The sequence below is a fragment of the Polypterus senegalus genome, chromosome 13 (assembly GCF_016835505.1).
Source record: "Polypterus senegalus isolate Bchr_013 chromosome 13, ASM1683550v1, whole genome shotgun sequence".
Taxonomy (NCBI): Eukaryota; Metazoa; Chordata; class Cladistia; order Polypteriformes; family Polypteridae; genus Polypterus; species Polypterus senegalus.
Window position 1 is genome coordinate 75360737 of NC_053166.1, and position 13780 is coordinate 75374516.

General features: G+C 37.5%; 1 protein-coding gene across 1 annotated transcript in view; it reads right to left on the reverse strand.

Annotated features, from left to right (window-relative positions):
- The window catches only part of si:dkey-151g10.3 (serine/threonine-protein kinase WNK3), a 321517-nt gene that overhangs the window by 117255 nt on the left and 190482 nt on the right, over nt 1-13780 (reverse strand). The window contains exon 14 of the mRNA XM_039776345.1: nt 11350-11491. Coding sequence (XP_039632279.1) covers nt 11350-11491 — 142 coding nt within the window. The remainder of the gene's footprint in view (nt 1-11349; nt 11492-13780) is intronic.

Consider the following 13780-nt stretch of genomic DNA (forward strand, 5'->3'; position numbering starts at 1 on the left):
AACAGGACAATGACCCAAAACACACCAGCAAATCCACCTCTGAATGGCTGAAGAAAAACAAAATGAAGACTTTGGAGTGGCCTAGTCAAAGTCCTGGGGCCTCATGTATAATGCCGTGCGTAGAACTCGCACTATAACATGGCGTAAGCACAAAAGCCGAAATGTGCTTACGCACAGAAAAATCCAGATGCAGGAATCTGGGCGTACTCCAACTTCCACGTTCTTCTGTTACATAAATCCCGATCAGCGTGAAAACTAACGGTCGTGCACGCGCATTATGTAACGCCCCAAATCCTCTCAGAATTACGCCTATTTGAATATGCAAATCAATATAAATCGCCCTTAAGCGCAGCCTTCTGTGAAAAGACAATGGGAAAAGCACGGGGAAAATATAAGAATTTCAGCGAATACCAAGTGGAAGCAAAGGGAAAACATACTATTTGTTCAAATAAACCGTGGTATAATCAACAAAATGAAGTTGATCGAGTGACATAGCGTGTTGGACAAACTTGAAAGCTCACATTCACAAAATCGCACAGTGCGGAAATAAAAAGAAGTCACATATCAAAGTTGCCGTGAAAAGAAGAGTTGTAAGCCCACTGTCTGAGTGTCATATGAAAGCTTATTAGGGTACAGAGAAAAAAGGCACACGGTGGGGAAAAAGCACGAAATGTCAACTTTAATCTCGAATTTTCCACTTTAATCACGTAGTTTATTTTGTCATTTAGTAGAACATTATAAACTTCATCTTAAAATCGTTTAATTAACCAGTTTCTCAAAATTACATCGTAATTAAAGTAGCACGTTAAATGCTTTGTTTTGTATTTGATCTTCTACTCATATGTGATCTATGTGTGTGAATCACTACTTGCTTCTTAAACTGGCTCTCTTCCTCCAACTGGACACAGAGTCCATTACATTTGTGATATTACAGCTCTCTGAATAACTAAAATACTGAGATGTATACGTGATGTCATTTTCATGATGATAGGAGCTAAAGCACATTATTTAACATGTGTTTCATGAGCATGACAAGCATTTATGTTTTGTCGAAATTTGTCGCTGCGTTTTTAGCTGTGTTGTTATTTTCTCTTTCTGTTTTATATTCAATATATATTGGCGTAGCCGCCCCAAGAGTCCTTGCTTTTCTTTCCCCAAGTAACCGATCGCCACACAATCAGCTCTGTAATAGAAGTTAAGCCATCTGTAAGCTTAGCACCGATTCTTCAAAACGTTTAAAGAACATTGAAATATCTTCATAGTACATGTTTAATTATTCTATCCTTCACGACACTCCCAGTGAAGAATATAGATTATTTAAATGAAGTTAAAGTTTTATGTGTATAATTTAACAAACATATTTTGCTGCATTTCACCTTAAAAATGATATCGTTATCATATGTAAATAAGCGCTTTATAAAGTGGCCCAGGTTGTGAGATATTATAACTGTAGTGCAAGTTTACAGTGGGGTGATTGTACTTATAAGTACAAACCGTTCTACAAGGAGCAATTGATTGAGTGCATTTAAAGTTCTTGGGATTAAACTGTTTCTGAACCGCGAGGTCCGTACAGGAAAGGCTTTAAAACATTTTGCAGTGGCTGAGACAGCGTGTCCTTAAAGCTGTATACCGATAATTCTCTTTCCGATCAGCTGCTGCTGTGATTCACACTCAGATACAGTGATATAAATACTCAGAGTCGTGCAGTGAGAGTAATATGGAAAAAGATGATCCGCTGTGGCAACTCCTAACGGGAGGAGCTGAAAGAAGAAGAAGAAGAAGAAGTGAGAGTAACAACGCTAAAGCAGTTATGGTATTTGGAATAATATGGCTGTTCCCTGGACCATTATATTGTTACGAGTTAATTACAATCAGATGCATTACACTAATAAACAATATGCGGTTAGTTTCTGTGTATTTATAAAGCCGCGTCATGAAAATAATGAGTAATCACACAAGAACAGTACCATTGCTTTGACGCTGGGTGCCGCCAGTTTGCAAAACCGAGCGGAGAACTTGCGTACGACAAGGCATGAGGTACCGTGGAAAAGTGCGTGGCTTTACGCCAAGTGTAGTTTTTATACATCGCGATTTGAACGTGGAAAAGTTCTTACGCAACATTTCTGTGCGTACGCACCGTTTATACATAAGGGCCCCTGACCTGAATCCAATTGAGATGCTATGGCATGACCTTAAAAAGGCGGTTCATGCTAGAAAACCCTCAAATAAAGCTGAATTACAACAATTCTGCAAAGATGAGTAGGCCAAAATTCCTCCAGAGCGCTGTAAAAGACTCATTGCAAGTTATCGCAAACGTTTGATTGCAGTTATTGGGCTTGGTGGCCCAATCAGTTATTAGGTTCAGGGTGCAATTACTTTTTCACACAGGGCCATGTAGGTTTGGATTTTTTTTTCTCCCTAAATAATAAAAACCATCATTTAAAAACTGCATTTTGTGTTTACTTGTGTTATATTTGACTAATGGTTAAATGTGTTTGATGATCAGAAACATTTTGTGTGACAAACATGCAAAAGAATAAGAAATCAGGAAGGGGGCAAATATTTCTTCATGTTCAAGGTATACAGTGGTGTGAAAAACTAACTTTGACTTGAAAAATACCAAACATCCTTTGACACAAAGCTACTTATCTACAACAAAGAGCTGCATTTTGCTACACTGACTTAAAGCATGTTGGACACAGTGTTGGTTCTAGGTTATTTTGTACCCTAGGCCAAGCTTATTAGTGCACCAACTCGGTAGCCAACCAGTGTGGCTGAGATCCCACACACACACACACACACACACACACACACACACACACACACACACACACACACACACACACACACACACACAAAGGATCTGAACCCCAGGTGAATATCTATTTCGCCTTAATAGTGGTGGCAGCCCTGGTTAGACATTTATTTGACAATTTACAATTAAACTATATGAATAATGACAATGTACATTTAGCAAAAAAAGGCAACTGAGAACACAACAGACTGTCCAAGCTGCCATACCCCTCAAGCTTTAATTCTACCAGTGCTGCTAAGATTAGCCTTCTTAACACATGGCTTTCAGTATCGTATGGCATTCTTCTTCTCCCTCAATTCACACTCTGGTCTTTGAACCTCTCTGTGCTATTAAAACAGTTTTTAGACAATCATATACACACTTGCACAGATATACACTTCGTGTCCCTGACCTTTGTCAAAGAGCTTTCAATTTCATTTCCCACCTATCATTCTCTTGCTTTTCAGTGAAACTGCTGTGTTGTGAAACCTTTGCCAATTCACTTCATAAATTGATAAAAGTCTGTCATAACTGCAAAAATGAATAATGATTAACAAGGTTTATTTTGTGTGTATGTATGCATTGTTTGACCATTATCAAGAAGAATGGGGAAAAGAGTAAATTCTCCTGTATGTACTATTTCTTTTTCTTTACATTATAGACTTTGGTATTTGTTAATGGTCATTGTTTGGATACAGAAAAGGAAAGAACTTCTGCATAAAATACATCAAAAAATAAAAAATGGAAGTGACTCAAATATTAAAGATTTTTACAAAAAGTACTAATCTTAATTGCAAAAAAAAAAAACACTAAACCATGGACTGGAACTTACTTCTGATTACAGAATATGCGGAAACAGAACAGCTTGTATAGTGTAGTTTATCTAAAGACACAAGTCAAGCATAATGACACTGGTAGTTGACCAATTCTAAATTGTATTAATAGAAAGACCAAGCCATAGGACTGTAAATACATTTATCCTGGAAACACATTCTCATCATGCTTACAAAAAATACACATTTTGAGCTACACATGAATCTTTTTGTGATATTCTAATAAGTTGAAATTCAAACCTTCTATGCTGAAATTGCATGTAACAAGGAAATAAGAATATTAACAAAATATGAATATTTCTAATTAAGCAGACATCTTAAATAATGTTGAATCATGTTTCTATTTTAAACCTGAATTTTCTTACTAAATATCAAAGAGCCATCTCCTTCCTTTCTAATTTTTTCATGGTTTAAATATTTTGGATGATTTCTTAAATCTAAGATACCACTACAAAAAAGACTAACGATCAGCACTTTCAGTTTATGGCAATACAGCAAAAATGCATTTCACAATTCATGTATCTGAACAGTTGTACAATTTTTTTTTTAAATTAACATGTTAATGCTTCAGTAGGAAGGTCTTTGAAAATGACATGCAGTAATTCAAATGAAAGGCTATGAATGCATTAACATTTTAAAATTTTATTACATAAAGAAAGGATGAGGTATTATTCTGGGGTTTGCAGACACATTTCTGTCACTAAGGTAGGAAATGAGCTCAACTTATTATTTAGAGTTGGGAATTAGATACAAATATGCAACACAAGGTTGTTGGCGAGACAAGTAACACTGACTTCAAAAACATTACTGAAAGAAGGAATCTAAGCACTTAAGTGTAAGGCAGAGACCTAGAACCATTATCAAACACAACAGAACACTTGCATCCAAAAAGATAGGTACACATCTAGGAGTAGCATGTTTGATGAAAGATCTTCAGGCAAAAGAGAGGTTACAAATAATGCACAATTCAAGCATTAATGTTAATATAATCCAGGCTGTCCACAAATGCTGTTTCAATGCTGTTCAGCACTGCTGCTAAAAGGTTGGAAAGGTTGACATATTTTGTAACTTAAGTGGGTTAATTCCTATGAAGTAATTTAGCACTTAAATTACACCAAAGCATATGCCTAAAACATTGAGAAGCAGTATGAAATACAGGATTGTTCCAAGTGAACAAATTTAGTTGACAGGCAAGTAAAATAACAAAGGTAACTATATTAGAATGATTAATAGCCCTATTTGTGAAAGCTGTCTTCAAGCACTGTGTATGAATGTGATTTATTTAGCTCATTGAGTGCATTGTTTAGCTTATTAATAATCCTTCTTCACATGTGCTTAAAACTATTGTAACCCATCTTTTAATATAGGTTTGCTGTGTATTAAGATATTTGCGCCCTGGCGAGTGATGGTAATTGTATATACTGTAACCTTTATCTTCCTTACTGTACTGCAATATGTGGGTTAGGATACCTCTAATTTAGCAACCATTGGTGACAAACTAGTAGTGTAGTGGAGATTATTACTTTATAGTAATGAAAGGATAGTGGTGATCTAGCCAGTAATACTCAAGATGGAGCGGTTTAAAGATGAACATCTACAGTAGGTATAGAATAGAATCACCCCCTTTGAAATATTCCCATTTTTGTTTGCTTTACAGCCTTAAATGAAAACACACAAACCAATATTTTTTCCAACTTTACTTACTCAATGCAATCTATAACATCCAAGTGAAAGATATCAAAGCTACAGTTCAGAAGAATTTCAAAAAATCAAAAACAAGAAATACTGAGATGAATGAAGGATCAACCCCCTCCTAAACACTCAATTAGGTGTAAGTAACCACCATTTCCATTCCAAACCATTGTTACTAGCTTCCACCTGTGACTCAATTGTAATCAGTGTGATTAGTGAAGCATAAAAACAGCTGTTCCTGGAGCATTCCCTTTCTTGGTAGTGAAACTGACAGCAAACAGATGACTATGGGTGGCAAGCCACTTTCAAAAGATCTCAGGGATAGAGTTGTGGACAGACATAAGGCAGGAGATGGATACAAAAAAATCTCAAAGGCTTTATCAATCCCAAGGAGCACAATAAAATTCATAATAAAGAAGTGGCAAGTGTTTGGTACTACTAGGACCCTCCCTGGATCTGGCCGTCCTTCCAAACTGGATGGAAGAGCAAGGAGGAAACTGGTAGGAGAGGCTACCAAGAGGGCCAATGGCCACTTTGAAGGTGTTACAGGATTTTATGGCAAAGAGTGGTCATTGTGTACATGTGACAACAATTTTACAAGCACTCCAGAATTGTGGCTTGTTGGGGAGGGTTGCAAGGAAAAAAACACTTCTCAAGAAAGGCCACATTAAGGCTCGTTTGAGTTTTGCCAGAATGCACCTGGAGATGCTGATGCCAAGTGGAAAAAGGTCTTATGGTCAGAAGAGACCAAAATTAAACTATTTGACCTCAATACCAAATGGTACACCTGGTAGAAAACCAATGCAGCTCACCATCCATAACACACCATACCTACAGTAAAGCTTGGAGGTGGCAGCAGCCTGTTGTGGGGGTGTTTCACAGCCGCAGGGCCTGGGGCTCTCCTTAGGGTAGGAAGAAAAATGGATGGGGCAAAATACCATCAAATTCTTGAGGAAAACCTGCTACCCTCTGCCACAAAGTTGAAGATGGGCAGAATGTTCACATTGAGTGAGTAAAGCTGGGAAAAATATTTTGGTATGTGTTTTCATTTAAGGCTGTAAAGTAAAAGAAAATGGGAATATTTCGAAGGGGGTGATTCTCTTCTATACCAGCTGTAGATGTTCATCTTTAAACAGCTCCATCTTGAGTATTACTGGCTAGATCATCACTATCCTTTCAGTACTATAAAGTAATAATCTGCACTATGCTACTAGTCTGTCACAAATGGTTGCTAAGTTGGAGGTATCCTAACCCACATATTGCAGTAGAGTAAGGAAGATAAAGGTTACAGTATATACAATTACCATCACTCACCAGGGAGCAAATTTCTTAATACACAACAAATCTATACTAAAAGATGGGTTACAATAGTTTTAAGCACATGTGAAGAAGGATTATTAATAAGCTAAACAATGCACTCAACGAGCCTCATCTGCAACAGTATGGAGTTTTGGTCCCCTTATTCAAAAAAAATGTAACAATGCTGGAAGAAATCCAAACAAGATGTGTTAGACTGATTTCAGGGCTGCAGGAGGATGAGAAAGGACAGAATGAAAAGGAATCTTTTTACTTCAAGGAAACAAGAGATTATGAGGAAATAAGCGCTCAAAATTATGAAGGTACATGATATGGTGTATGCAAGCTGTACTTTAAAATGAGGTCTTCGGCTAAAAAACAGAAGCCAATACTTAACTGAGTCAAAGATAAATCTTGCACAAACATATAGTGTGGCTACAGGATAATCAGCTGTCTGCTAGCTATCTTAATTCCCAAGACAACCAGACCTAGGAACACGATTTTATCCTTTTCCTTATTTGCAATATTTTTCACTTCTCCTTTTAAAATGGAAAGCAAGAGATTTGTGAAAACAATCTTCATTCAAAACATTGGGACTGCTGAGTAGACTGCCCTTACAAATGTCTCACAATGGTCTCAAAAAGGGAACGCTTGTGGGGCTACATATAGCGAAACAATGGATAAAGCTCAATAAATGCACTGACTAGTGGGGTTCACAAAGTGGTATGGTGAATGGATAATACATGGTCCAGCTGGAACCACCAAACCATTCAATGATGAATGAATATTATGGTGAAATTACTTCTTTGTTCAGACGTCTACGTGAGAGAGCTGTGAAGCAAACTATAAAATCTCATGATGCCTCAGTAAAGAAACAAAGCAATAGTCTTGTGAAACAGCAAAGGCAGGTACTGGAATCTCTTAAAGTCATTGCAGAACTGCTAGACTAGCTGAACAGAAAAATGAAGTTACATGAAAAAGGACTGCCTTTTGTATGTGGTGTCCATGAATGTGGTACTTGTAAGATAATGCACCACATATGCGTGCCTCCATTATTATATTTTTTAAATTTATTTATTTATTTTTTAAAAACTCTTGGAATAAGGGACGTTAAATTCTCCTAAACTTAAACGAGCTGGCACAGGCTTTGAAGAACCCTATCATAGGTCATTGAACAGAGTCAGAAGACAAAGCAGCTAAAGACGTTTAGAAGGCAAAGCTGCGGTATAGAGTTTTTTTGGTTTTTTACCTGTTTTAGGAAGGGTTAGGACTCAGATATTTCATTTGTTTTAAAAGATGGTATGACTGGAGAAAGTTTTTTTAAGGGAGAGGAAAGCTATCACAAGAGTAGCTTGTGTCTCATAGTCAAGAATCTTTGACCCTGCGCAGGAACAAGGATTCTATACTGCAGACAGCTTCAACACAAGAGAAAGCAAGTCACCCCAGTAGCAGGAGTGGAAACATTGAGGCTACTACTGGAAGGTTTCTGTGGTGTATACCCTGGAAGGGAAGTAGGAAGTAACATCAGCATGACTGAAACACCCTGGAGGAAATATTACCAATGCTCTCTTCTCAAGGCACTGGATGCAGGCAATAGCTGGCATGCTGTCGATCTCTTTAAATTGTGGACAGATCTATCAACAAAGTCAAGAGACTGTAATATTCATCTTATGAACACCACCTGGAACCAAAACCACTCTTGTGCTCCAATTCTAACTGTACTGCTCAAAAAATTAAAGGAACACTTTTTAATCAGAGTATAACATTAAGTCAATTAAACTTCTGTGCTATTGATTTGGTCAGTTAAGTAGCAGAGGGGGTTGTTAATCAGTTTCAGCTGCTTTGGTGAAATTAACAACAGGTATACTAGAGTGGGAACAAGGAGACGACCCCCAAAACAGGAATGGTTTAACAGGTGGAGGCCACTGACATTTTTCCCTCTTCATCTTTTCTGACTGTTTTTTCACTAGTTTTGCATTTGGCTACGGTCACTGTCACTACTGGTAGCATGAGGCGATACCTGGACCATACAAAGGTTAAACAGGTAGTCCAGTTTCTCCAGGACGGCACATCAATACATGCCATTGCCAGAAGGTTTGCTGTGTCTTCCAGCACAGTCTCAAGGACATGGAGGAGATTCCTGGACACAGGCAGTTACTCTAGGAGAGCTGGACAGGGCCGTAGAGGGTACTTAACACATCAGCAGGACTGGTATCTGCTCCTTTGGGTAAAGAGGAACAGGATGAGCACTGCCAGAGCCCTACAAAATAACCTCCAGCAGGCCAATGGTGTACATGTCTCTGACCAAACAATCAGAAACAGACTTCATGAAGGTGGCCTGAGGGCCGGACATCCTCTAGTGGGCCCTGTGCTCACTGCCCAGCACAGTGGAGCTCGATTGGCATTTGCCATAGAATACCAGAATTGGCAGGTCCACCACTACTGCCCTGTGCTTTTCACAGCTGAGAGCAGGTTCACCCTTGGACCCATTGTCAGACCCTATTGCTGGAGCAGTCGGTCCTGGGTTCCTCCTGGTACACGACAATGCCTGGCCTCATATGGCGAGAGTATGCAGGCAGTTCCAGGAGGATGAAGGAATTGATAAAACTGACTGACCCCCACACTCATATGACCTAAATCCAATAGAACACCTCTGAGACATTATGTTTTTGGTCCATCCGACCAATCCGACGCCGCCAGTTTGCACCTCAGACTATTCAGGAGGTCAGTGATGCCCTGGTTCAGATCTTGGAGGAGATCTCCCAGGGCACCATCCGTCATTTCATTACGAGCTTGCCCCAGCATTGTCAGGCATGCATACAAGCACATGGGGGCCATATAAACTACTGAGTAAGATTTTGTGTTGCTGCAATTAAATTTTGGCAAAACGGACTAGCCTGCTACATCATTTTTTCCACTTTGATTTTCAGGGTGTCTGAATTCAGCCCTTTGTAGGTTGATCATTTCCATCTACATCAAACAATGTGGCATCCTTTCATTCCTAACACATTATCCAGTCTATATCAGTATAGTTTTCCTGCATGATTTTTTTTTCTGTTGAGATCTGATGTGTTTTCAAAATGTTCCTTTAATTTTTTTGAGCAGTTTATAGAACTACCCTACTAGACTATTTTTCAACAAACAACCAAACATGCATGCCGTAATGAACAAAGTAATAGTCTGTTCAAATCATGGAGATAGTAGAAAACAAAAATATGCAGGAATAAATAGATTAAGGACAATAAACAGATAACATGAATGTAAGTCCATGTAGTTTAGTTTTTCTCTCCCTTTGTCTCCTGTAAAGATGGCATAAGCTGAATTATACAGCTCCAGGCAAAAGTTTAGGCACCCCGGCAAAATTACATATCTTGTTCATAGCTGAAGTAAAACATAATATAACTGCAACAACAAACAAACTAAAACAACATAATTTTAATGAAAATATTAACAAACAGTTGCAAATTATATGATTAACTCAAACAGTGCAAAAAAAAAAATAGGAAAATTTGTCATTGGGAAAAACTCATTAGGTTGTTGGTCTGGTCTGGTCTGGTCTGGCTTAGCTCGTTAGGTGTTAGTCAGATAAATAATTTTCATCAGGAATTGTCTGCTAGAGAATGGGTAGATTAAAAGACTTCCTCAAGATTGTGCAATGAGTTGCAAGCAGACACTGAATCTGCCATCTTGAGATTTAAAAGGTCTGATGCTCTACACAGAAAAGGTCATTGTGATAACTCAAGTACTAATCTAATGTATGTGGAAAAATTCAGAAAGAAAATACTGATTGCAAATAGCTTAACCTGAGAATATGTTTACAATATATTTCTCTTGTTAATAAAGTGTCTGGGTTATAAACAGTGGTTTTGTGGTAAAGCAGTCAAACACACCATTTATTTTACTAGAGAGTGGTGACAAGTTGCTTAACACAAGCAAATAACGATTACACTGTACTTTGTATAATAACCATATAAACCTTTAAAAATAATTTAATAGTGCATTCATGCCTACGCTGAAATATGGTGGTGGCAGCATCATGCTACGAGGCTGCATTTCATGTGCTGAGACTGAGAATTTTGTCCAAGTTGAAGGGACAATAGATGGACACATATGCCACACAATATTGCAGAAAAACTTGTTTCAGTCTGGTATAAACCAACGGCTCAGGAAAAGATTCAAGATTCATTTTTCAATATGAGAATGACACTAAGCAGAAGGTCAAAGTGACACTAGGATGGCTCAAAACATTCACAGGAGACGTAAGTAAATCCAGAAAGTCAAACATAAACCATTTTAATCACGCTTTGCTTAGAAATACCTTTCACTCAAAGGGTGTATTTAATAGAGAACTTCGCAAAAAAAACATATGTACTGTACTGGGAAATTGTGCATACTTTATCATATTAAACAACTCTGACTCAGTTAAAATAATGTACTGAAATCTACAAAAAACATTTTTCATTAAGAAAGCAGGTGTTTTTAAACATTTTCATGGTCAGAACTATTTCTATTTTTTTGAAGAGATATTTAAAGTTTTGTGAGTTAGTACATAAAACCTTAAATTTGCAAATATCTTTAAGTGAATCCTTGGCTTTTAGACTTTTGGATTTAAGACCTATTTGGGAAGAAACATATGTTGCAGTTATTCAATGAAGAAGAGTTCAATATTTGAGTCATCTGCAGTGAACATTGTGCTTTGAAAACTAATGACCAAAGAATGTATGTATAAAATACCTGTAACATAAAGAGCTGGAAATGTACAAGTTTATCGGTTTTCTGGCATGATGATCTCCTCTGTGTCTTGGGTTTATCGGTTTTACCATTCCTGCCTGTGGCATCTTCCCCATTTGTTAATCCCTTGGTATCAACTGGAACTCTGTAACAGCCAAATATGTAAAGGAAACAAGGTAGTTAATGATTATGCATTAGCGCATTATTCAGTAATGGTACTTTTCATTTACTGTGTGATTAACCACAACTGAGTTACATCTACAATGTGTCTAAGATTAAAATCGTAAGAGGGAAATTCTCTCTTTAACTCCATTGTCTATCAAATTACAATACAGGTTTAAAGTTTTACAACACTCTTATGCCTACAGTTTTTATTCAGATTTAAGCAATTCAAGACCAGCACCTGAAATGGTTCAAAGGTAAAAGGTAAACTGCAAGAAAAATTTAGGCTACAAATAACTGAAAAAAAAAAAAAAAAAAAAATCTCTAGGAACAATTAATGTATTTCCAAGTTACAGCTTGAACACCGATGTATTAATTGTCAGTATACAAATCAGTGTTGGAATAATTATGTTGCTGCAGTCTCGGAAGCATTATTTGGACAATATTACGCTGCATACTGATATTACAAGGGTGAAACATTATACACAAATTTCTTGTTCTAAAACTCAGCACAAAAAGTTGTTTTGTCTCCTTGGATTCTTCCGTATAAGCAATAGCTGCAGTTGTGTACTTAAAGGCCTGAGACCCAAATGGGCTTCATCACTCTGACTTTAGTTTGGGAAAGGCAAAATTAGCTCCACACCAACAGCCCATAATTCTACAATTAGTTCTTTGCGGTGAATTGCCGACTGTGAACATAACACAACTCATTACTAAAGAGACTGGCATGAAAACGGATACTATCAATTCCTTTACAGTTAGTAGTGTTAGGATACATCTTCAACAAAAGGAAGATTCAATGTCTTTGACAGCAACACAGATGAATGAATAAGAAAATATTCTCTTCCACTGCAATAAAATTATGTGCCTACTAAGATTAACCCAGCAGACCATAGAACAAGATTTTTGTCATTAGCACACCTAAAAAATACAACATGGCTCACTGGACCTGAATTTCTAAATCAACCTAACCGTCATGAGATAAGGAAGTTCGATCACAGGTGGTTACACTCGGCACAAACACTAAAGACAAACAACTTGGATCTCAGCGCTTTAAGTGCTTCTCCATCTTGAAATCTCTAACTTGTGCTGTCATACACTTGTTCAAGTTACTTGTGTTAAAAAAAAAGGTAGATAACCACTCAGCATTTTGCAAAGGTTGGCACCTCTGCAGAACATCAGATGAAGATACAGTGGTGTGCAAAAAAAGTATTCAGTCCCCTTTAAACAATAATCTTCTGCATGACAAAAGATTTATACACATATTTATCCATTCAGTATTTTCAATGTGGAACTCCTATTATATAACAGTAAGTTTCCAAAGTCAAAAGAAACCATTTTCTGTAGATATTTAACTAAATAATAAAAACTGACAAAGTTAGTGTTTGCATTAAGTATTCTAGCAATACACATTAATGCTCTGTCGAGAATCCTTTTCCCGCAACAAAATCCTTCATTCTTTTGGGGTAAGCATGTCCAAATTTTGCACATTGTTCAGGAGTGATCATTCTTCTTAGCAAAACTGATAGAGATCTAAGTTGGTGGGATGGCGCCTCTGGACAGCAGTTTTTCAAAATGTTCCACAGATTCTTAATAGGGTTAAGATCTGGGCTTTGACTTGGCCACTCCAAAACATTCTCCTTTCTGTTTTTGAACCATTCCAGTGTCATTTTAGCCTTATGCTTAAGGTTACTGTAATGTCTTCTCCCAAGCTGTAGGCTCATTGCAGACTGGAACAAGTTCTCCTGAAATACTCTGCAGCATTTGTGACCATCCATTATCCATTAAACGCTGAAAAAATTCCCAGTCCCAGCACATGAAGAGCATCCTCATAGTATGATGCTGCCATCACCCTATATGGACGGTGTTAGTTTTAAGCCACACGTACCTCTTTGAATTCTAGCCAGAAAGTTCTATTTTCATTTCTTTGAACCCCAAAACCTTCTCTCACATCTTAACTGGATGTTTCTCATGCTTTGTAGCAAATGCCATACGTGCTTTTATGTGGACCTTCTTGAGAAATGGTTTCTTTCTTACTACCATTGTGTGAAGGCCAGTTTTATAGAGAGCTCTTGTAATTGCAAACTTATGAACTTTCACTCCAGTTTCAGCCAAAGAACACTGCAGACTTTTGAGAGTGACGGTTTGATTTTTAGTAGCCTTTGTCACAAGTAAATGTCTTGATCAGATGTTTAGTTTTGAGGGGTAGTGAACCTTCCACTATCGGATGATGGATCCAATAGTGCTTAATGGGACATTCAAACTCTGATAT